The sequence below is a fragment of the Pecten maximus genome, chromosome 14 (assembly GCF_902652985.1).
Source record: "Pecten maximus chromosome 14, xPecMax1.1, whole genome shotgun sequence".
Classification (NCBI taxonomy): domain Eukaryota; kingdom Metazoa; phylum Mollusca; class Bivalvia; order Pectinida; family Pectinidae; genus Pecten; species Pecten maximus.
This window is the reverse complement of record NC_047028.1, coordinates 17,358,403-17,384,988: the sequence shown is the minus strand read 5'-3', so window position 1 is coordinate 17,384,988 and position 26,586 is coordinate 17,358,403. Positions and strand designations below refer to the sequence as shown.

Below are 26,586 nucleotides of genomic sequence, written 5' to 3'. Positions count from 1 at the left end.
AATTTCTTATTGCATTTCTTTTTCTTTAAAGTATATTCATGGAATTACTTCCCTTTAAAAGGGGGTTTTCTGCAAGACATATGAAATTACTTCCCTTTAAAAGGGAGTGTTCTGGGAGATGGAAGAAATTGATTTATATTAGTTTACCAGGGAAAATTCTGAAAAAGTTAATGAATTTTAACAAATTCTCAGGGATGGAAACAAGGTAATTAGAAAAACCTGAATGTGTACAGGCCCTTTTGATATATAATTTACTAAGAGCTGATAGCCTAAAGAAAAAAAAAGATTTATTGAAGTTTACGAATTTCAGGTGATTTGTTTTATTTCAGTACATGGAACTATTCCAGAAACACAGCCATGAAAGATCTGAAATAAAGATCTAAGATATTTTTTCAGTTTTTTTTTTTCTTCCTTTTGTTATATACATGTATACATAAACTGTCTTGGGTATTCACAGGGTCACTCTTCCTTCATGGTAAGTATCGGGCAAACTACTGGATTGTTATACACACCTTGACCAATGTCCAGTGGCTAGATCAGTGATCAGTCATAGTATACCAGACTCTTACTAGATGCTTTTACAGTCCAAATCTCCACTCACATTTTTGAAACCAAATATATTTATTTTGCTATTTCAACCAGAAATTCCTTGGTGATACTGAATTATTTTAAAACTGTGAAATTAAATGAATAAATAAATTTGAATTCTCAAGCTGAGACAGCTGATATTACCGATCTATACAAAGATAATGTTATGTTTGATACAACAAAATTATTCTCAAAATCAAGATGTTTTAAAAATTAATTCAGAGTTGAAATGGCAAACTAAATATCAGGTAATGTAGTTGTTTATTTACCTTCATGATTTTATTGCATTTTACACAATTCCACAAATAATTTGATCTACCAAATAGCCTGGTTATAGCTTGATAGTCACATAGATGATATAATAATGTGACCTTTGGGTGACTGACGAAACTCAAGTATTATTTTTGTGACCTAGGATTGGCTGAAGTGACCTAAGTTATAATGTAATTTATATGACCTAGGGGGTCATTCTTGATTATACTTGAAGGTCATTGATGTGCCGTAGAGGTCAAACTTTTATTACATAAGGGTCAATGATGTGAAATAGGGGTCTTGATTTGTTACCTAAAGGTCATTCATATGCCATAGAGGTAAAAAAGTGCTACTTATACATCATAAGGTTTTACAATAGTTATAGGTCACTGACCACTGACCATACATAAGGTTTTACAATAGTTATAGGTCCCTGACCACTGGACATACATAAGGTTTTACAATAGTTATAGGTCACTGACCACTGGACATACACATAGTAGTTTTGATTGTTGCAATTTTGTTGAATAGTAGATGCATACCCATATGTATTATACATACCAATAGGATTTATACAGCCCAAAAGGCTGTTAGTCATATGTAGAATGAACCAATTATCTCCTTTCCCACAGTAAATGAAATGTGCTCAATGCTTCATAATTTGTACACTGTACATCATATACAGCATTTATTACAATTAGGGTAAAACATATGATTTGTCAAAATTTTCTTTGGTATTCATAAGATTTTTTTTTCTGAAGTTAACATGTTCATCAAAGTTTCTACCTCCAATTAAAATATTCCTGCTTGGAACAATATTCTGTTCATAACATTCAATACTGGTTTAAGGGACCAAGCTTAGTGAAGGAAACAGTTTGTTACAAAATCTAGATGGAAATATTTCCAGTTTTAAGCAGATTTATATAGAAAAAAATACAAAAAACAGTTTTTGATTCATAATATGTAAGGGAGATAACAATGAGTTGTAAGGAAGATAAATATTTGTTGTAAGGGAGATAACTGGTTCTTTTTATGTGTTTATGCTTTGATTACGTTAGGGTTGTCCTGTTGCCCCACGTCCTGGACATCAGTTGTGTGATTTGTTGTGGTGATGATGATTTACCATGTGTTATAATCCCTTTAATTTGTAATATTCCATCAACCAAACACTTATACTATTCAGTCCTAATTAATTAACTGCTGGTAAGTTTTGAGTAATTGTTCCAAAGACATTTCGTCTGCATGCTTAAGACTGCATCAACCAGTGTTTCAATTGAATTTGACATGCCAAGTTTGCATTCATATTGTTAATGAATGACAACTTGTGGGCAATGTTTGCCTGGTGCATTGTGATTAGTGCTTAATCAAATAGTTGAGATATTCTATTTGAAGGATTATATTGAATAAAAGTTGATGGAATGTTTATATGTCATCAAAAGTTAGAGGTAATATAGTTTCCAGGTTAGCTGTAGACTATAGTGTTATAAGTAGGAATAGTAGGCTGGGCATCACTATAATAAGCACTGGAATTAAATTATAGGTATTATTGACACAATACACTTAGACTATACTTTTCTTTAAAATATGTTGTTTTTACATTTATTTTGATATTTTTTTAATATTTCTTTTAATTTCATTTTGTCTAATTTTTTGTTTGGTTTATCATTTTCGTATGGAACATAGGGCATGTTTGAATAATTACATAATTGTTGATGGTTGCAGAAGATCTATAAAAAGTTTCTTTCAAAATTATATTTTGTTTCCATTATAATAGCATGATAAAAATATGCTGTTAGTTTAAACATAAATGTTTGAAAAGTTGTTAAAGAAAATCTTATTATCTCCCTTTGATTCAAAAGCTTGCCGTTCTTGGTGTAAATTATGGCTAGAATTTAGATGTGAACTCTGGATATCACCTCATTATAAAATGTGATCAAAATCCACTGCAGACTGCATTTTATCAAAATATTAACAATTTAGGGTCTGTTTTATATTAGAAAAGAGCTCCCAGTCCTTTGGAACTTTGGATTCCAATTTATATATTGGGCTGGTAAACATAACTATTTATGACACCAGAATATTTTTGCCTTGAAGTCTGTTGTTTTGATGATCGTCTCAAATTCTGAATTTGATAAGGTACTTTATATCTTGAAAATTTGATCAGGGATTCATGAGTTTGTTGTCGGTCCCTACTAAAATTGTACCACATAGATATAACCCTACAGCTAGTTGTCTTCAGTTCAGTATGTATTTTCGTTCACCTTTTCTGTTCCGTAAAAGCTTCAGTAGCAGATTTTGTATCGTTTGTGCATGTATTTTTAGGGGTTCTATTTGCATGGTGTGATCAGTTACTGTGTGGTCTTTTGTTTTAATTCTTATTTTTAAAATCTCTTTTGTTTTAAAAATGATAAACTTGTTCAGTAAAAGTCCTATTGGAAATGAAATCTGAAGTGGTTGTTAGATGCATAATTCAATGTTAATTATGATATTTATCTTTATTTTTTTATTGTTTTTTTTTTTTGCATTTTCATAATTGTTGATAATGTTAATATATGTATTTTTTTTTTTTTTTTTTTAAATGTCTTAAAAATGCATGGATCAATTGAATTTAATTTTTGTTCTCAATTCGTTATGTATGCAGGTGTTTTTCATTAGATGGTATTTTGTTGATGGTGGCATGTTTAGTTTCAGGTATTTGATGTAATTTAGTTTGTTTGATTGTAAATGAATAATACTGATATATATTACATCATTTTAACTTATTACTCTGTAAAACTAGAAGAGTTTTCTCTTGTGTTTTTAAAGTTTGCAGAATATGCCGTTTCATGTAGATTATTTAGAAATAATCTAGAAAATAATCTAGAATTGTTTGCAGTTGCATTGAAATTGTGTTTAAGTTTCCAATTTGAAAGTTAATATTAGACTGCCAAAGTGTTTATACAATTTGATTTTTAGAAGTATCAAGTCTCCATCAGCCTTTAAGCTGGTGATATGTATCAAATTTACGGTAAACCTCCGGTTAGTTCGAACAAAATTAAATAAATATTGACGAACCTGTTCGAATTATTCGAAATTATGCTTCAGAAAATATGCGCGAGTTCGAACTATTCGAGACAATATCGGCGAAAATCTCTGCCGAGTAAAATCATTAGAACAAACACATCCATCGTAAATCTGATACGTAACAACGGCGGCCTGAGCAATGGCACATTTATAAGTAAGTAAAATGTTAGATTTTCATTTAATTCAATATTAATTGATCGTTAAATGTTCTTCATTTCGCGATAATTATGATGGTTTTTGCGCGAAGCCGCTCGCGGATCGGGCAATGCTTATACAGTAGCCCCAACACGTTTCATTTGTGACACAAAAGTTAAACATTTGTACAGTATAATCTTTGCATGATTATATTTTTTATCTGAGAAACTATCAATTTATTATTGTAATAAATGGTCTCTTAAATACATCAAAAGCAGTCTTCATAACCTGTTGCGTTTACGAAACCACTACTGTAAAAATAGGCGATATGTGTTGGTAAAATTAGGTCAGAACATCAACATGTCTGCTTTTAAATATGCCCAGTCGTATTATCTACAAAACATAGTTGATACCTGCAAAATTATCCATCACTAATTGGGACACCTGTGGATTGTTTTGACTGGATATGAATGCTCTTCACGTCACTCGGCACGGTCGGGCAGCCGATCCTTTCAACTTTACCGCAAGCGACACCTCGCGTGGCCTGCTTACCCAGCGTGAGGTCGCAGGTTTTCAGGTAATACCTTGATTGGCAATACTTAAGAGATTGTCCAGTCACAATTAAATAATCATAATGCTTAGTTAACACTAGTTATATGTGAAAATACACGGACGATTTCTTAGTTTGCCATACACAGCGCGAATACAAATATCGCATGTTATTTATACATTGTCGGGGCCTAAATTTTGCAATCAGCTGTCTCGTGCGTGGTGTATTTTGCAATGTAACAAAAACTGAATTAAAGCTCAAATATGTGGCATATATTAAATCACAGACGCTCTAATGATCACGCATACAATCTCATAACCTAAACATGCTTGTTGATCAAATTTAAATCTTGTTATTTTTTCTGGGCCGGTCATCGGGGCCGGGTCGTCGCGATCTTTCAATTGAGTTTGCCGATAAAAAAACCTTACTTTACGTTCTTCATTTGACAAGTTCGAACTATCCGAAATGGTGTCAGTTATAAACAGCCAGAGTTCGAACTATTACTAGCTAAAAAATTACTGTTTTTCTAGAAAAAAATGTGTGTTCGAACTATCCGCGTGTTCGAATTAATCGGAGGTTTACCGTATATTCAAGCATTATAAGGATTATCACATTGGGGAATATTGGAAGTTGATCAAATTTTCCAGATGGAAGCTGTTCTGTTTGATATTGTTTGAAAGCATGATGGTATGGCAATGATGGCCCAGTGTTCCATATGAAAGCATTGGGTTTTGACAGATGAATTTTTGTATCGATTTAAGCTATATCTTGAGAAGCACTGGAAAGATCCTTCTCAAAATTCATATGTAGGTTCTTCTTAGCATGTTGGCTGTGCTCATTATACCCCCACAACGAAGTTAGGGGGGTATACTGGAATCAGGATCTAGTCCCAGTCTAGGTCCTCGGGATCTAGTCCCAGTGTAGGTCCTCGGGATCTAGTCCCAGTGTAGGTCCTCAGGGTCTAGCCCCAGTCTAGGTCCTCAGGATCTAGTCCCAGTGTAGGTCCTCAGGATCTAGTCCCAGTGTAGGTCCTCACAATCTAGTCCCAGTGTAGGTCCTCGGGATCTAGTCCCAGTGTAGGTCCTCGAGATCTAGTCCCAGTGTAGGTCCTCGGGATCTAGTCCCAGTCTAGGTCCTCGGGATCTAGTCCCAGTCTAGGTCCTCGGGATGTGATCCCGGTCTTGGTCCTTGGAATCAAGTCCCAGTCTAGGTCCTCAGGATCTAGTCCCAGTGTAGGTCCTCGGGATCTAGTCCCAGTGTAGGTCCTCGAGATCTAGTCCCAGTGTAGGTCCTCGGGATCTAGTCCCAGTCTAGGTCCTCGGGATCTAGTCCCAGTCTAGGTCCTCGGGATCAAGTCCCAGTCTAGGTCCTCGGGATCTAGTCCCAGTCTAGGTCCTCGGGACCTAGTCCCAGTGTAGGTCCTCAGAATCTAGTCCCAGTGTAGGTCCTCAGGATCTAATCTAAGTCTAGGTCCTCGGGATCTAGTCCCAGTCTAGGTCCTCAGGATTTGATCACTGTTTAGGTCCTCAGGATTTGATCCCAGTGTAGGTCCTCAGGATCTAGTCCCAGTCTAGGTCCTCAGGGTCTAGTCCCAGTGTAGGTCCTCGGGATCTAGCCCCAGTCTAGGTCCTCAGGATTTAGTCCCAGTCTAGGTCCTCAGGATCTAGTCCCAGTCTAGGTCCTCGGGATCTAGTCCCAGTGTAGGTCCTCGAGATCTAGTCCCAGTGTAGGTCCTCGGGATCTAGTCCCAGTGTAGGTCCTCGGGATCTAGTCCCAGTCTAGGTCCTCGGGATCAAGTCCCAGTCTAGGTCCTCGGGATCTAGTCCCAGTCTAGGTCCTCGGGACCTAGTCCCAGTGTAGGTCCTCAGAATCTAGTCCCAGTGTAGGTCCTCAGGATCTAATCTAAGTCTAGGTCCTCGGGATCTAGTCCCAGTCTAGGTCCTCAGGATTTGATCACTGTTTAGGTCCTCAGGATTTGATCCCAGTGTAGGTCCTCAGGATCTAGTCCCAGTCTAGGTCCTCAGGGTCTAGTCCCAGTGTAGGTCCTCGGGATCTAGCCCCAGTCTAGGTCCTCAGGATTTAGTCCCAGTCTAGGTCCTCAGGATCTAGTCCTAATGTAAGTCCTCAGGATCTAGTCCCAGTCTAGGTCCTCAGGATCAAGTCCCAGTCTAGGTCCTCAGGGTCTAGTCCCAGTGTAGGTCCTCAGGATTTGATCCCTGTCTAGGTCCTCAGGGTCTAGTCCCAGTGTAGGTCCTCGAGATTTAGTCCCAGTGTAGGTCCTCGGGATCTAGTCCCAGTCTAGGTCCTCGGGATCTAGTCCCAGTCTAGGTCCTCAGGGTCTAGTCCCAGTCTAGGTCCTCGGGATCTAGTCCCAGTCTAGGTCCTCGGGATCAAGTCCCAGTCTAGGTCCTCGGGATCTAGTCCCAGTCTAGGTCCTCGGGATCTAGTCCCAGTCTAGGTCCTCGGGATCTAGTCCCAGTCTAGGTCCTCGGGATCAAGTCCCAGTCTTAAGGTCCTCGGGGATCTAGTCCCAGTCTAGGTCCTCAGGATCTAGTCCCAGTCTAGGTCCTCGGGATCTAGTCCCAGTCTAGGTCCTCAGGGTCTAGTCCCTGTTTAGGTCCTCAGGATCTAGTCCCAGTCTAGGTCCTCAGGGTCTAGTCCCAGTCTAGGTCCTCAGGATCTAGTCCCAGTCTAGGTCCTCTGGGTCTAGTCCCAGTCTAGGTCCTCAGGGTCTAGTCCCAGTGTAGGTCCTCAGGATCTAGTCCCAGTCTAGGTCCTCGGGATCTAGTCCCAGTCTAGGTCCTCGGGATCTAGTCCCAGTCTAGGTCCTCGGGATCTAGTCCCAGTCTAGGTCCTCGGGATCTAGTCCCAGTGTAGGTCCTTGGGGTCTAGTCCCAGTGTAGGTCCTCGGGGTCTAGTCCCAGTCTAGGTCCTCGGGATCTAGTCCCAGTCTAGGTCCTCGGGATCTAGTCCCAGTCTAGGTTCTCGGGATCTAGTCCCAGTCTAGATCCACATCATGACTTTGGTTTTGGTTCCAATTTAGGTACGGTTTGTGATCTTCGCTCTGAGCTGGACCCAGACATTCCTCATAGTCGCTATCTTGGCCCAAAACTTAGTTCATGACCATGATTGTGGTCCCAATTTAGGTACGGATTTTGATCTTCGTTCTGATCTAGACCCACACATTCCTCATAGTCGCTATCTTGGCCCAAAACTTGGGTCATGACCATGATTGTGATCCCAGTTGTAGGCTATAGTTTAGATCAGGACCCAGACCATCATCCTCTTGGACTGTATCATCATCCTTCCTCTGCTTCTGATTGCTACCCTGACCTTGACCTTGTAGGCTATAACCCTTACTCAAATCCTGACCAATACAAATAGCATAAGCATCAGATAGTCTACTACAAATTGATTTATTGTCAGTAATTCGATTATAATTACAAGGTCACTAATGAGTATATTTATTGGTTATGTAAGTGACAATCATTGGGATATAGTATATCCCATTTATTGTTATAGTAGATAGTATGATATCCTGCTTATTGTAATTTTCCATGTTCCTGTTTTCCATTGTAAAGTAAAAAAAAAAAAGAAGAAAAAAAATGTTCACTATGGTTACGGTCCAACACAAAATCATATTTTTATTTCCATCTTGAATCATTGATATAAGCTGAAATCCTAGGTGAGTGTCCATATTTGACATTTGGACAATTCATTAACTACACGTTATCACCAGAGGGCTCGAGGTCGCCTAGCCCACCTGCGCAGGTAAGTTTTCACACATCTCATTCAGAAAACAATAGAGATGCCATACCTTACCTGTGCTGGTCAGTCTAAGATAAGGCTCAGAATTCAGTCAGGAAGTCATCGATTACATCTAAAGATAAATCGACCAACATTTTATGGCCGATATTTTGTTATGTTGATAATCGTGTGTTTTGTGAATAGTCATGACTTGATGACAAGTTACAAAAGGGAAGTGTTTTTAATTAAGTTTGACATCCATTGTGTATTCTCAATGAGTAAAAGACAGCATGGTGATGGAAATGGTTCAATGTAAATGTTATTGTCACAGATAATGTTGTCATACTTTAGAAATGCTTATTAAGTTCTTATAGAAATCATAGTTCACATTTTTTTCTGGAAAATAAATCATAATAAACAGGATTTATCCATGTATTAAAGTATCTTAATTCAAATGTAGGAGAGATGCTATTGTTTAAAGTATAAATCTGGATTGATTCAATTTTATACAAAATAAGTCCATGAATTAATATCAAATGTAAGAAATGCTGTTGTTTGAAATATGAATCTGTATTGATTCATTTTAATATAAACTAAGTCTATGAATTAAAATATAGGAAAATGTTAATCATTGCAATTCCTGTGACCTTTTGATTTTCAAATGTATTTCTTGGTAATTAGAATGAACAGAAAGGAAGCATTCATCATTATAATTCTTTTGACCTTTTGTTTTTCAAATCTATTTCTTGTGATCAATATGGTATAGCCTTGGCCCATTTTGATAACGGATGGAACAAATCTAGATATTCTAAAGAAAGAATGTTATCTTTCTAGCAGCTGATGAAAAGATGCTGAATGACCGGGTCATTGGTTATTCAGATTTGGAAGCACTTAGTGGTAGAAACTACTGCTAGTCTGTATTAGAGGCGAGAGAGATAAAATCAAATTAGTTCCCTAAAGATAAAAATATACAGGGGGCCCAGGGATATCTACCTAAACGTTGGTAGGAATTAATTGGTAATGGTGAAGTAGATGTTCTAAACATTTGATAGCAGTTTAATGATGAAAAAGTACATGTATTTATGATTAGTATGTAAATGTTATTGCAACAACTCTGCAGAAAAAAATCTGTGATAAATTTATACACAATATTGTTTTAGTCATAAGGTGAAAAGTGATTGGCTTAAATATATTCTACAAATTAGTATTATAAGTCAGCTTAATACCCAGAAATGTAGACATCATACTGTAATGCAAGTCTTGACCAAATTAATTTTTAATTTTGAAGTAATAAGATATGATTTAGATTTCCAAATAAAGAATGGAGTTAGAGAAAATATATTTTTTTTGAAATTTTGAAAGCGGAATATTTTCCTTAATGTTAAAAAGGAGTTCATTATAATCAGTTATATAGTTGTAAGTAAGGAATTAGGCTAAACTTAATTATCATCTAGCAATCCTTGAAGATATTTACCACAAGTTAAAAAAAAAAAGGTGTGCAATGTATAAAAATAGAGCAGCGATAATGACTATGGTAGACAGGGGAGGGGGAGAGGTGAGACTGTGGTGGTGAGGATGTGTGAAATGAGGTGTAAAACAGGATGGAGGGGGATCTAACAAGGATGTGAGGGATTAGGGCAGGATTATCAGTGTGAATGGTGATAAGGTTGGACTGTAACAGCCAGACTGGGACTGAATCAGGGAGATACAAAGATAACATAGGTGATGGGGAAGGGAAGGGGGGGGGGGGGGGGGGGGGGGGGCAGTACTACACTGGCATAGGGTGAAGGTTGGACTGTTATCACAGAGATACATAGACTCAGGGGGCTACACTGGCATAGTGTGATGGCCAGACAGGGACTGAATCACAGTGACACATAGACTCAGGGGGCAGACTCGGGGGGACGACTGGGACTGAATACCAGGGATACATAGACTCGGGGGACAGTACTAAACTGGTACAGTGTGATGGCTGGACTGGGACTGAATCACAGAGATACATAGACTCAGGGGACAGTACTACACTGGCATAGTTTGATGGCTGGACTGGGACTGAATTACAGAGATACATAGACTCAGGGGGCAGTACTACACTGGCATAGTGTGATGGCTGGACTGGGACTGAATGACAGAGATACATAGACTCGGGGGACAGTACTACACTGGCATAGTGTGAAGGCTGGACTGGGACTGAATCACAGAGATACATAGACTCAGGGGGCAGTACTACACTGGCATAGTGTGATGGCTGGACTGGGACTGAATTACAGAGATACATAGACTCAGGGGGCAGTACTACACTGGCATAGTGTGATGGCCGGACAGGGACTGAATGACAGAGATACATAGACTCGGGGGACAGTACTACACTGGTACAGTGTGATGGCTGGACAGGGACTGAATCACAGAGATACATAGACTCAGGGGACAGTACTACACTGGCATAGTGTGATGGCTGGACTGGGACTTAATTACAGAGATACATAGACTCGGGGACAGTACTACACTGGTACAGTGTGATGGCTGGACTGGGACTGAATCACAGAGATACATAGACTCGGGGGACAGTACTACACTGGTACAGTGTGATGGCTGGACAGGGACTGAATCACAGAGATACATAGACTCAGGGGGCAGTACTACACTGGCATAGTGTGATGGCCGGACAGGGACTGAATCACAGAGATACATAGACTCAGGGGGCAGTACTACACTGGCATAGTGTGATGGCTGGACTGGGCTGAATCACAGAGATACATAGACTCAGGGGGCAGTACTACACTGGCATAGTGTGATGGCTGGACTGGGCTGAATGACAGAGATACATAGACTCAGGGGGCAGTACTACACTGGCATAGTGTGATGGCCGGACAGGGACTGAATGACAGAGATACATAGACTCGGGGGACAGTACTACACTGGTACAGTGTGATGGCTGGACTAGGACTGAATCACAGAGATACATAGACTCAGGGGGCAGTACTACACTGGCATAGTGTGAAGGCTGGACTGGGACTGAATTACGGACACATAGACTCAGGGGGCAGTACTACACTGGTACAGTGTGATGGCTGTACTAGGGCTGAATGACAGAGATACATAGACTCAGGGGGCAGTACTACCCTGGCATAGTGTGATGGCTGGACTGGGACTGAATCACAGAGTTACATAGACTCAGGGGGCAGTACTACACTGGCATAGTGTGATGGCCGGACAGGGACCGAATGACAGAGATACATAGACTCAGGGGGACAGTACTACACTGGTACAGTGTGATGGCTGGACTAGGACTGAATCACAGAGACACATAGACTCAGGGGGCAGTACTACACTGGCATAGTGTGAAGGCTGGACTGGGACTGAATTACAGACACATAGACTCAGGGGGCAGTACTACACTGGTACAGTGTGATGGCTGGACTAGGGCTGAATGACAGAGATACATAGACTCAGGGGGCAGTACTACACTGGTAGAGTGTGATGACTGGACTGGGACTGAATCAGAGAGATCTTTGCATTTTCTAGATTTGTAGCTTACCTTGAACATTTCCTTACAAATTAACACATTCTTCTCAAATGTTACAAAAACGTGTCTATTCAAAATGAGTTTGAAAATAGCAAAAATGATGTTCAAATCTATGTATACATCAGTCTTAGTGCATGCCTTTTGCTTTGGCTCTTAAAGCAGTCATTTAATTTTTGATCTGTTAGGGATTAAAGATGTTTGATATATCACGATTCTCTTGAATTTTGTTTACTCGAGTTTATTAGGAAAGACACCATTGTAAGTACTTACAATGTTTAATCCCAGAATAATTTTTCATTAGAAAACAAATTCTGACTTCAATACTGACAACTCTTACCTCATAACAAAAACTTAAGAGATGTTGGAGCTTTTGATTCACCATGATTCATTAGAACGTCTTTACTGCAGTATAGAACATAATGATCACTTCACAAAAAAATACCTGAAGACTCATTAGCGATGAACATCTGTAACTATGTATTTATGTATCTTACATGATCAGATCAAGTCGTGTAATTGAAAAAAATATATATAAATTGATTTTCTCAGTGATTCTGTTGATAGGGTATCAGTGTGAAGATCTAAATCATTTTCTTAAATACTTCAATGCTTCACACTTGTTTTCAAATGATTTATATTAAAGATATAACCAAAAAACTTTATTTCATATCCGTTGGAATTGAATCTTCTATCTTCAGAATAAGTATGCTTTAAGAATAAAATCACATAGCAAAAAAATGTGCATATTTCATTAGTAGAAACCAGCGAGACAGAACAGAGAATTAGAATAATACAGAAGGTACCCAGTGATAACCATGGAAACAAGCTAACACAAATCTCTGTTGTTGTTTTTTTTTTATTTTTTTATTTGTTTTTTTTAAATGAGGTAAGAGTTTTTCTATGAAGAAAGTTTGACTAAGGTATTCTCTGTAGGAAAGTTCAGGGTATTCTGTGGAGAAAATTTGAACTGGGTATTCTGTGGAGAAAATTTGACCAAGATATTCTATGTAGAAAATTTGACCAAGGTCTTCTGTGTAGAAAATTTGACCAAGGTCTTCTGTAGAGAAAATTTGACCAAGGTCTTCTGTGGAGAAAATTTGACCAAGGTCTTCTGTAGAGAAAATTTAACCATTCCTTCCTGAGGTAGTGGGTGTTTTTGGTGTAAATAAATCCTAGATAAGGCCCACACATGGTCTGATTGATGATCAGTGATCATCTGTAATCAGTAACCAGAATCATCAATAAGCCTGACCAATCTACTGACCAGTACTAATGAGACCTTCTCTGTCTATAACATGCACTCCCCTATGATGAACCATTTGTGTAGTGTATTTATAGTTGACCTATTTTTACCAAAAGAGATTTCCATTGGGCTCATTATATTTTCCACAGATTTGTAAGGTAGCCTCTTTTGAAAATTAGACAGTTTCTGTAGATTCAGGTTTCCAAAGGGACAGGTTAGATACAACATCCACTAGCTCCAGTGGATATATTGGATAATTCAATGAATCTTAGGATATCATGTTTCCATGGAGACTTCAAAGGTATGTAAGATTCCATTTCAAAGATCTTTGGATGGATTCTCTGGGTACACCAGTACTGTAGGGGTTATAAACTCTGGTTATAAACAGAGGAACTTCACAATAGATGGTATCCACGAATACATTGGATGGTGTCCATAGGAACATTGAATGGTGTCCATGGATACATTGAATGGTGTCCATGGATACATTGAATGGTGTCCATGGATACATTGAATGGTGTCCATGGATACATTGAATGGTGTCCATAGATACATTGAATGGTATCCATGGATACATTGAATGGTGTCCATGGATACATTGAATGGTGTCCATGGATACATTGAGTGGTGTCCACGAATACATTGGATGGTGTCCATAGGTACATTGAATGGTGTCCATGGATACATTGAATGGTGTCCATGGATACATTGAGTGGTGTCCACGAATACATTGGATGGTGTCCATAGGTACATTGAATGGTGTCCATGGATACATTGAATGGTGTCCATGGATACATTGAATGGTGTCCATAGATACATTGAATGGTGTCCATGGATACATTGAATGGTGTCCATGGATACATTGAATGGTGTCCATGGATACATTGAGTGGTGTCCATGGATACATTGAATGGTGTCCATGGATACATTGAATGGTGTCCATGGATACATTGAATGGTGACCATGGATACATTGAATGGTGTCCATGGATACATTGAATGGTGTCCATAGATACATTGGGTGGTGTCCATGGATACATTGAATGGTGTCCATTGATACATTGAATGGTGTCCATAGATACATTGAGTGGTGATCCATGGATACATTGAATGGTGACCATGGATACATTGAATGGTGTCCATGGATACATTGAGTGGTGTCCATGGATACATTGAATGGTTTCCATATATATGGATAGTTTCTATGTTTCTGTATCGCTATAGGTTATGCTGTGGTGCGGGGTCCACCTTCAAACAACTTCTCCCAGTGACCAAGAAGCCTAAGAGTCATGATATTGGGCCAGTTGCATGACAGTATGAAATTCTATTAAGTCTAAGTAAATCTAGACCTTAGCTCACTTCAAGGCATTGAGGTCAAATGAGTTAAAGTCTTAAACAACTTCTTCTGAATAACCAAGATATCAGACTGGCCACCAAGTTTTTTCGTTATACAATCATTGCTCCACTAAATTCTAATACAAGATTATCTCACCCTAGTTAGAGATATCACCCAGACCAAAATCATAAAGCTCAATTTCATTTATAATTTTGATATCCTAGAGAAAGGTGACCAGTCTACCAAGATATCCATATTCATAATATATATTGGCCCAGTAGTATGCTGGAATAAATGGCTACCAATTTGTTCAAATGAATGACCTTGACCCACTCACAAAGTCACAGGAGTCAAATGACAAGCTGGGATGAAGGATTGCTAATATATTTTCAAGATCAAATTTGTGATGATATTAAAATAATTTATTCCTAAATACCAAGATGCAAGAGTTATGATATTCAACATGTAATAATTATTGAAAAGAAAGGGCATAAATTGGTTACACATCCATGACCAAAATCAACTTTGTAACTCACATTGTATAGTGTATATGGTTTTCTACCCTTTTACCAATTGCTTATGCAATTAAGGGTTTGCACCCAAGAGCAACATATATATTTATATTATATATAACATAGTAACACAAATGACGAAGGAAGACAACTTTATGACTAGTGCTCTGACCGGGCCTTGAACTCACGATCTACTGCGCCCAATTGCCTAGCCAGAAATACCTGCAGCTTATAGAAGTTATACCGCTGCGCCATATCTATGCCTATATATGTATATATACTGGTATATAAAAGCCCATTGGGCCTCTTCTTAAATCCAGCAGTTGAAAAAAATTTCAGAGATTAAATAACTTTTTTACAATAATGCCCCCTGCTAGGTACGTCTCAAGCCAAGTAATACAGATTATTGACATGATGGTCTGGTACCAGGGTAACCATCGAGCTAGAGAGATTTATGTCAGCTGTAATTGAATCAGTGCAGTGTGACCATTTAGGGAGCAGATGTCTGGTGAATGGTGTGGGAGGTTTTCAATCACGATACTAATTCCAATGATTTCTTGTCATCATTACTGCTAGGAAGTCAAGGAAGGTAATTGATAGCATAAATATTTGTAAGGGAATTCTCAGTTAAGTCTTGGTACTAATAAAGCTGACTTAGTTTGTGTTAATATACAACTTCCCAAAACTGATCCTTCCTAAAACCGATCACCTTTTAATACCGATCAGAATCGATCCTTCTTTATTATAGTAATAAACTTCCCGAAAACCGATCCCTCTGAATTTCAAATGCTGAACCGATTTTGTGTCTTGAATGGCCTTACCTGAACGACAGTGAAATCAACACCTGTGGCGATTGTTGTCATAAGCTTCGTCTTTGGAAATACGCGTGTTGTAGGTAAAAATTAGGTACATAACACCTACGACTAAAGAAGCATTATGATTTGTGTACTAATCAAAACAGTCAAGCTGAAACCATACAAATTACCATGCATCATCAAAGTGGTACGGTCTGTTTACCATAGAAAACAAGTAGAGATAGAAGAGTTTCACATTTTAATTTGCATTTGGCCCCAGTAGATCAGTCTTCATTTTAAAATGCAAATAGCAAAGACCTGAATAAGGTCAGTAGGAGCTAGTAAATGTTTAAAATTATGTTTTTATTGTTAAAACGGTTCTAGTTTTTAGAAAAGTAATTACCTCTTATTGTGTCCTATAATCGCCAACAATACCTTCATAATTCAGGACAAAAATAAAAAGAATGAATGAGCATCAATTGAAACAGAAGCATCTCATTTGTAATTCAGTAGTATTTGAACAGCCTGTAAAATGTCAGTGATACGGCTTTAGACAGAGTGATAGAAGTGTTTTTTATCCCTTGAAGGTCCTACCGATATAATTCACTGGTGTAACACCTTAGGTGACAGGTAGCTACAGTAATGTGGACATTGGTGTGGCTATATATAGGGGCAAACCTTAAACAGCATCTCCTGCAGGTCGATAATCTCGATCATGTACCCTAATACTATCGAAGATGGATGGAAATTATTACAGATTCCGAGTCATGAATAAGTCATTATATAGACAGTGTTTTAGTGTGTTTTTATGACCTCTGGGTACCCAACAGCTACAGATTGTTGGAAACCATTGATTGTGATTCCAGGAAATTACTTTCCGAAAGGTCAGTGGGCTCCCGTGTGAGAAGGCATCATTTACTATCTGCACCATTGATAAATGGGTATTTCCCAGAATTCATTATTTCCTTGAAATTGTTTTCGTGTCTTAACTAGCACAAACTTGTTTTAAATCATGCATACCGTACATGTAACCCAGATATCGGAAGTGTATGAAGAATTTTATCGTATATTTTTAAAATTCAATTATATTTTGCTTTTGAAATCATGATACAAACAAAATGTTCAGGGCTGACTTCATGGGAAAATCACATGTTCACTATCTGTGCAATCTACAACTTGGAACAATTTCCACAGTTCCATGTATTTAGGTGGAGGAGGGGGAAGTTGTACTGGAATCGGGTTGTCCTTCCATCTAAGGGTCTGTGACAGGATCTTGTCATGATAACTCCTCCAACAGTTTCCACCAATGCTTTGTTAAACTCTTTGGATATAGTCATCACCCATCGGAGTTGTGTGTCTGTGATTATTTTCTGGATCTACCTAATTGTATGTCCCTGCAATTATATGGGGGGTTGGTTTGAGGGGGTTATGTGGCGGGGTAGGTGGGGGTGGGTGGGGAGCATTATATAGTGTTACCCATGTCCATCCCCTTTGGAATCTATGACATATCTTTGAACCCCTCAACAGATTTAATTTATATATAACACCATTGTTACACTGAATGCTAGACATTATCATATTCTAGTGGTAATCGTCAAGGTTAAAAGAACAAAGGTCAAAGGTCACATTTGACCCCTGCTGAATGGGACAATGTAATGTCCCATTTCGAATCAAATTACTTGAGAACTCCGTAACAGATTTAGTTCAAGTTTACATAAGTATTACAGCATCAAGTTCTTTAGGAGAAGGGGCATTCCCATCTTAGAGATATGTTCTTGTTATTACAGTTAGATTTGTAAGCAATCAGCCATCTTGTCAATACTTCCAGTTGTACATGGGAACAGTTATAATGACAGACTGTCTTAATCACAATTTCACAGTTAATTCACTTTGATAAAAAGATTGGTCATTTGGGTAGTTAAGGGTATTTTGTGTTTGTAACAAATAAGATACAGAATGTATGTGTGATGGCCATGTTCATTTTATAATGAAAACAGTCCTACTTACTTATCATATAGGTGTCATGTGACAGAGGAATGACCAACAGAAACATGAGGAATGTTAGGGTAGATTACTTGGATAATGAACCTCTATGTAGGCGTACGGTATTAAAGGTGTCGTCTTCAGCATGTTATTATCTACGTAACGCTGTAAATCTGGACTATTTTCTCCTATTATTATATAGATATGAAAAGTCGGTAGATCTAGGAACTGTTAAATTGGAGGTAGATAATCCAGAATATTATACATCATTTTTGACACCATTCTGAGATACCAGGAAGGTGTGGTCAGTTATTCGTGACTATGGTTATGCTGAAAACAAATATAACTTAATGTTTAATGTAAGGATTTCATTTGCGACAGTACCATATTTATCCTAAAATATGCCCTCTCTCCTATTGTGAAAGTTTTGTATAAGATGGAGAGAGATTATTTTTGAACGACTTTTAGCTTACTATTTTAAAATGAATGAGTCTACAAAAATGAATAAAGGGACTTATTTTTGGACAAGAGCTTATTGTGGGCAGGGAGGGGCTTATTGTAGCTAAATATTGTTACTATTCTCCAACTACAGGTGTATTATAGTCCAGATCTTTTGGAAAATTCTTTGTTTTTTGTCCTTTTTTTTTAGTTTACAACTCTTGCCAATTTTTGTCTTTACAGGTGATAACACCATTCAGGTCGCTTGTTCTGTGTACAGAGAGTCGGAGGGAGATGGAAGACTGGATTTCCGCACTGAAAACTGCTGCCAACAAGGAGTTCTACGATATAAGTGTAAGCGACAACAAACTCCAGAGGCCTTAAGTCATACCCACGCAACATTTACTGCACAAACTTATCACTTTGCACCTAACGTGACCCAATCATTGTACTTTTGTAAGGGTTGTTCTCCAATTGTGTAGCAGGGGAACTGGGAGAGGGAGGGGGCATGTGGCTTTGTACACTGTCTGTGCTGGTATTTAGGTAGTAACACTAATGTCCAATTATCTCCAATTAATTAACTGGAATGCTGATTATTCTTTGGCACAAGCAGCTCCGTGCTGTAGAATGATACATTTGAGCCATTGTTGTTCTCAGCATCCTATCCAGCAGTGAAACACATACTAGTCATTCTCTCCTATCCTTTAGTGAGGTTCATTGAATTCATTTAACAAAAGGAGATATCATAACTACCCCGTAATAAGGCCAGCGAACTTTGATTCAAAGCTGGGATGGGCTTATTGCAGTACAGGAAAATGAAGTAGCATTTATTAGCCTGTTTAATTCCACTGCCACAAAAACATTTTGTAAGTACCCTTTGTAACAAATTCAATCTAAAAAATGTCATGCACTTTTTATTAGGGATACTGATATATAGTTCTTCTGGTATCAAATATCAGTGCTGCACAGTCAAATTAGGTGGGTATTTTTTTCTTCCCCCAAATTTTGGGGCCTGGATAGCTCAGTCAGTTAGAGCGTCAGCCACATAACCTCAGTCGAAGATCCAAGGTTTGTGGTTCGATGCTCCCTACCTGTGTCAGTTTGTTTCTCGAGAAACTTTGAAACGGGCTGGTCTGTGCAGTCATTGTTGTGTCCTTGGGCAAGACACTTTACCCTAATTGCTCTGAATGGCATGTGACTGAACTCTCATATGTTGTTTGGTGAGGTAATCACCAACTACCTCAAGGAGACCCCACCTCAAAATGAACCAGGATGTCCAGGGAGCAAAAAACTCAGCAAACAAACATCAAATTTTGAAATGTTTGGATTTACAATTTAGGAATAATAGTTGCATTGTTCTCTATCTCTTGATTTGGTAGAGTTTCCTCCATAGTTCCCTCCGTTACTTGCAAAGTGATTCCCATTTGTTTTTCTTGTTCTTTTCTTACAATGTATTTAAATTTTGAATTAAACGAATGTTAACTTTGATTACAACATATGCCTACAAAAGAATAAGAATTGCTCTATAGCATGGATATAAGTAAGAAATTATCCATATGCCACCAGTCATGGGAAGGCAATAAATCGTTCAAAAGTGAACTGTACATGCCTCCAGCACCATTTGTTTTTGTAGCATCTGTTATCAGATTCAAGTTGGCTCCATGCTGAAAATGTCTCATGTTTTCTTTTGTCAATCATGACTGATAGTAAAAGCTGTTTACAGAAAGCTATGGTCAATTTTTTTTCTTTATTTGCTACTTTGAATTAGCTTTTATTTTTATGATTTTTTTTTTCACTTTTTCTTTTTCCATCCCTGAAATTGAAGCCAGATGTATAAATGTAACATATGCTGTATATATATATTTAGGTCATCTGACCCGAAGGGACGTTTGGCTAAACTTTTGGGAATTTGGCTGAAATCATGTTTTAAATTGCTCTTCCCCCTTAATGTTCGAGTGACAGTATTGGGTGAGGGCAATCATAATTTATAGAAATGACCAAAAATACCATGGAAAACAGAGTCACAGCAGGATTTTGCTAAAAGTAGAAAATTTATTTTCCCCAATTTAAATCTTCATTCTAAGTCGGATGACCGTTTAGACCCATGGGCCTCTTGTTGGATAAAATGTATATATTTCTATGTATATGACACCGTATTTGTTCAATGTTACCCTTGACTACTGACGTCAGTATTTACATATATATAGGACTGGTATAAAGACAGGATATACCAACAATTACAGTCAATTTCTTTTGTCTCCCAAATCTAATCGCGGGACTTACAGGTTTTACTCATTTTCTTGTCATTACGATTTCCCAGAATAAAAGGTGACGTTTTTTTCTGTCAATAAGACGAGATTGGAGAAGAGTTGCCAGCTCGCCTGATTTGGTCTGATCAGCCTAATATTGGTCACATCATGACCTGCCAAATCGAGGGGAAATGCTGGAATCGCCTGACTTGTCATTACATGAAAATCAACATTTCTTATCCGGAAATAAATTAAAGTAATGATTAAACATGCATTTAGTTTATGGATATCATCTGAATACCTATAAATAAAACCATCTGAAATAAGAATATATAATCATCCAAATAACTTTAAATAAAATAACCTGAAATAAGAATATATAATTTGATCTTAAAACCTATGAAATAAAATTGACTCTAAATATTGCCCTTTAAAAACAATTGCTCTTGAAGGTTTTCGACCAGATAAAGACTGTCTGGTCCTTCTTTAAGTAAGACTCAAATTCATATTAAAGACAGATCCCTTAAAATTTGCAGTTCATGATACTCATTCATTAATAAGCCAATGCCTGTGCACTGAGGAGGATGTCCAGTAATAAGCCTACCCCAACATCTGACCTCCAGTACATGGGGGAGGATATCCAGTAATAAGTCTACACCAACATCTGACCTCCTGTACATGGGAGAGGATGTCCAGTAATAAGTCTACACCAACATCTGACCTCCTGTACATGGGGGAGGATGTCCAGTAATAAGCCTACCCCAACATCTGACCTCCTGTACATGGGAGAGGATGTCCAGTAATAAGCCTACCCCAACATCTGACCTCCTGTACATGGGAGAGGATGTCCAGTAATAAGCCTACTCCAACATCTGACCTCCCGTACATGGGAGAGGAAGTCCAGTAATAAGCCTACCCCAACATCTGACCTCCTGTACATGGGAGAGGAAGTCCAGTAATAAGACTACCCCAACATCTGACCTCCAGTACATGGGGAAGGATGTCCAGTAATAAGCCTATCCCAACATCTGACCTCCCGTACATGGGAGAGGATGTCCAGTAATAAGCCTACTCCAACATCTGACCTCCTGTACATGGGGGAGGATGTCCAGTAATAAGCCTACCCCAACATCTGACCTATACATGGGGAGGATATCCAGTAATAAGCCTACCCCAACATCTGACCTCCTGTACATGGGAGAGGAAGTCCAGTAATAAGCCTACCCCAACATCTGACCTCCTGTACATGGGAGAGGAAGTCCAGTAATGAGCCTACCCCAACATCTGACCTCCCGTACATGGGGGAGGATGTCCAGTAATAAGCCTACCCCAACATCTGACCTCCTGTACATGGGGAGGATGTCCAGTAATAAGCCTACCCCAACATCTGACCTCCTGTACATGGGAGAGGATGTCCAGTAATGAGCCTACCCCAACATCTGACCTCCGTACATGGGGGAGGATGTCCAGTAATAAGCCTACCCCAACATCTGACCTCCTGTACATGGGGGAGGATGTCCAGTAATAAGCCTACCCCAACATTTGACCTCCTGTACATAGGAGAGGAAGTCCAGTAATAAGCCTACCCCAACATCTGACCTCCCGTACACGGGGGAGGATGTCAAGTAATAAGACTACACCAACATTTCATCTCCAGTTCATGGGAGAGGATGTCCAGTAATAAGCCTACCCCGACATCTGACCTCCTGTACATGGGGGAGGGTGTCAAGTAATAGGCCCACCCCAACATCTGACCACCTGTACATGGGAGAGGATGTCCAGTAATAAGCCTACCCCAACATCTGACCTCCTGTACATGGGGGAGGATGTCCAGTAATAAGCCTACTCCAACATTTGACCTCCTGTACATGGGGGAGGATGTCAAGTAATAAGACTACACCAACATTTCACCTCCAGTTCATGGGAGAGGATGTCCAGTAATAAGCCTACCCCAACATCTGACCTCCTGTACATGGGGGAGGGTGTCAAGTAATAGGCCCACCCCAACATCTGACCACCTGTACATGGGGGAGGATGTCCAGTAATAAGACTACCCCAACATCTGACCTCCTGTACATGGGGGAGGATGTCCAGTAATAAGCCTACTCCAACATCTGACCTCCTGTACATGGGGGAGGATGTCCAGTAATAAGCCTACCCCAACATCTGACCTCCTGTACATGGGGAGGATGTCCAGTAATAAGTCTACCCCAACATCTGACCTCCCGTACATGGGGGAGGATGTCCAGTAATAAGTCTACCCCAACATCTGACCTCCTGTACATGGGAGAGGATGTCCAGTAATAAACCTACTCCAACATCTGACCACCTGTACATGGGGGAGGATGTCCAGTAATAAGCCTACCCCAACATCTGACCTCCTGTACATGGGGGAGGATGTCCAGTAATAAGCCTACCCCAACATCTGACCTCCTGTACATGGGAGAGGAAGTCCAGTAATAAGCCTACCCCAACATCTGACCTCCAGTACATGGGGGAGGATGTCCAGTATAAGCCTACCCCAACATCTGACCTCCTGTACATGGGCGAGGAAGTCCAGTAATAAGCCTACCCCAACATCTGACCTCCCATACATGGGGGAGGATGTCCAGTAATAAGCCTACCCCAACATCTGACCTCCTGTACATGGGGGAGGAAGTCCAGTAATAAGCCTACCCCAACATCTGACCTCCTGTACATGGGGGAGGAAGTCCAGTAATAAGCCTACCCCAACATCTGACCTCCTGTACATGGGGGAGGATGTCCAGTAATAAGACTACACCAACATCTGACCTCCTGTACATGGGGGAGGAAGTCCAGTAATAAGCCTACCCCAACATCTGACCTCCAGTACATGGGGAAGGATGTCCAGTAATAAGCCTACCCCAACATCTGACCTCCTGTACATGGGGGAGGATGTCCAGTAATAAGACTACCCCAACATCTGACCTCCTGTACATGGGGGAGGAAGTCCAGTAATAAGCCTACCCCAACATGTACCTCCCATACATGGGAGAGGATGTCCAAGTAATAAGCCTACCCCAAACATTGACCTCCAGTACATGGGGGAGGATGTCCAGTTATAAGCCTACCCCAACATCTGACCTCCTGTTACATGGGGGGGATGTCCAGTAATAAGCCTACCCCAACATCTGACCTCCCGTACATGGGAGGGATGTCCAGTAATAAGCCTACCCCACATCTGACCTCCCGACATGGGAGAGGATGTCCAGTTAATAAGCCTACTCCAACACTCTGACCTCCTGTACATGGGGAGGATGTCCAGTAATAAGCCTACCCCAACATCTGACCTCCTGTACATGGGAGAGGATGTCCAGTAATAAGCCTACCCCAACATCTGACCTCCTGTACAGGGGGAGGATGTCCAGTAATAAGCCTACCCCAACATCTGACCTCCCATACATGGGAGAGGATGTCCAGTAATAAGCCTACCCCAACATCTGACCTCCCGTACATGGAGAGGATGTCCAGTAATAAGCTACCCCAACATCTGACCTCCGTACATGGGAGAGGATGTCCAGTATAAGCCTACCCCAACATCTGACCTCCTGTACATGGGGGAGGATGTCCAGTAATAAGCCTACCCAACATCTGACCTCCTGTACATGGGGGAGGATGTCCAGTAATAAGACCTACCCCAACATCTGACCTCCTGTACATGGGGAGGATGTCCAGTAATAAGCCTACCCCAACATCTGACCTCCGTACATGGGGGAGGATGTCCAGTAATAAGCCTACCCAACATCTGACCTCCTGTACATGGGGGAGGATGTCCAGTAATAAGACCTACCCAACATCTGACCATCCTGTACATGGGGGAGGATGTCCAGTAATAAGCCTACCCCAACATCTGACCTCCGTACATGGGGGAGGATGTCCAGTAATAAGCCTACCCCAACATCTGACCTCCTGTACATGGGGGAGGATGTCCAGTAATAAGCCTACCCCAACATCTGACCTCCGTACATGGGGGAGGATGTCCAGTAATAAGCCTACCCCAACATCTGACCTCCCGTACATGGGAGAGGATGTCCAGTAATAAGCCTACCCCAACACTCTGACCTCCCTTACATGGGAGAGGATGTCCAGTATAGAGCCTACTCCAACATCTGACCTCCTGTACATGGGGGAGGATGTCCAGTAATAAGCCTACCCCAACATCTGACCTCCTGTACATGGGAGGAGGATGTCCAGTAATAAGCCTACCCCACAATCTGACCTCCTGTACATGGGGGAGGATGTCCAGTAATAAGACTACACCAACATCTGAACCTCCAGTACATGGGAGAGGATGTCCAGTAATAAGCCTACCCCAACATCTGACCTCCCGTACATGGGAGAGGATGTCCAGTAATAAGCCTACCCCAACATCTGACCTCCGTACATGGGAGAGGATGTCCAGTAATAAGCCTACTCCCAACATCTGACCTCCTGTACATGGGGGAGGATGTCCAGTAATAAGCCTACTCCAACATTTGACCTCCTGTACATGGGGGAGGATGTCAAGTAATAAGCCTACCCCAACATTCTGACCTCCATGTACATGGGAGAGGATGTCCAGTAATAAGCCTACCCCAACATCTGACCTCCTGTACATGGGGGGGGATGTCCAGTAATAAGCCTACCCCAACATCTGACCTCCCTGTACATGGGAGAGGATGTCCAGTAATAAGCCTACCCCAACATCTGACCTCCCGTACATGGGAGAGGATGTCCAGTAATAAGCCTACTCCCAACATCTGACCTCCTGTACATGGGGGAGGATGTCCAGTAATAAGCCTACCCCAACATCTGACCTCCTGTACATGGGAGAGGATGTCCAGTAATAAGCCTACCCCAACATCTGACCTCCCGTACATGGGGGAGGATGTCCAGTAATAAGCCTACCCCAACATCTGACCTCCCAGTACATGGGAGAGGATGTCCAGTAATAAGCCTACCCCAACATCTGACCTCCCGTACATGGGAGAGGATGTCCAGTAATAAGCCTACCCCAACATCTGACCTCCCTGTACATGGGAGAGGATGTCCAGTAATAAGCCTACTCCAACATCTGACCTCCTGTACATGGGAGAGGAAGTCCAGTAATAAGCCTACCCCAACATCTGACCTCCTGTACATGGGGGAGGATGTCCAGTAATAAGACTACACCAACATCTGACCTCCTGTACATGGGGGAGGAAGTCCAGTAATAAGCCTACCCCAACATCTGACCTCCAGTACATGGGGAAGGATGTCCAGTAATAAGCCTACCCCAACATCTGACCTCCTGTACATGGGGGAGGATGTCCAGTAATAAGACTACCCCAACATCTGACCTCCTGTACATGGGGGAGGAAGTCCAGTAATAAGCCTACCCCAACATGTACCTCCCATACATGGGAGAGGATGTCCAGTAATAAGCCTACCCCAACATTTGACCTCCAGTACATGGGGGAGGATGTCCAGTTATAAGCCTACCCCAACATCTGACCTCCTGTACATGGGGGGGATGTCCAGTAATAAGCCTACCCCAACATCTGACCTCCCGTACATGGGAGAGGATGTCCAGTAATAAGCCTACCCCAACATCTGACCTCCCGTACATGGGAGAGGATGTCCAGTAATAAGCCTACTCCAACATCTGACCTCCTGTACATGGGGGAGGATGTCCAGTAATAAGCCTACCCCAACATCTGACCTCCTGTACATGGGAGAGGATGTCCAGTAATAAGCCTACCCCAACATCTGACCTCCTGTACATGGGGGAGGATGTCCAGTAATAAGCCTACCCCAACATCTGACCTCCCATACATGGGAGAGGATGTCCAGTAATAAGCCTACCCCAACATCTGACCTCCCGTACATGGGAGAGGATGTCCAGTAATAAGCCTACCCCAACATCTGACCTCCCGTACATGGGAGAGGATGTCCAGTAATAAGCCTACTCCAACATCTGACCTCCTGTACATGGGGGAGGATGTCCAGTAATAAGCCTACTCCAACATTTGACCTCCTGTACATGGGGGAGGATGTCAAGTAATAAGACTACACCAACATTTCACCTCCAGTTCATGGGAGAGGATGTCCAGTAATAAGCCTACCCCAACATCTGACCTCCTGTACATGGGGGAGGGTGTCAAGTAATAGGCCCACCCCAACATCTGACCA

At 40.6% G+C, this 26,586-nt stretch overlaps 1 protein-coding gene across 1 annotated transcript in view; it reads left to right on the top strand.

Moving 5' to 3' along the window:
- LOC117342348 (diacylglycerol kinase delta-like) overlaps positions 1-26,586 on the top strand; it is a 134,987-nt gene that overhangs the window by 51,694 nt on the left and 56,707 nt on the right. Inside the window, exon 6 of the mRNA XM_033904491.1 lies at positions 18,410-18,520. Coding sequence (XP_033760382.1) covers positions 18,410-18,520 — 111 coding nt within the window. The remainder of the gene's footprint in view (positions 1-18,409; positions 18,521-26,586) is intronic.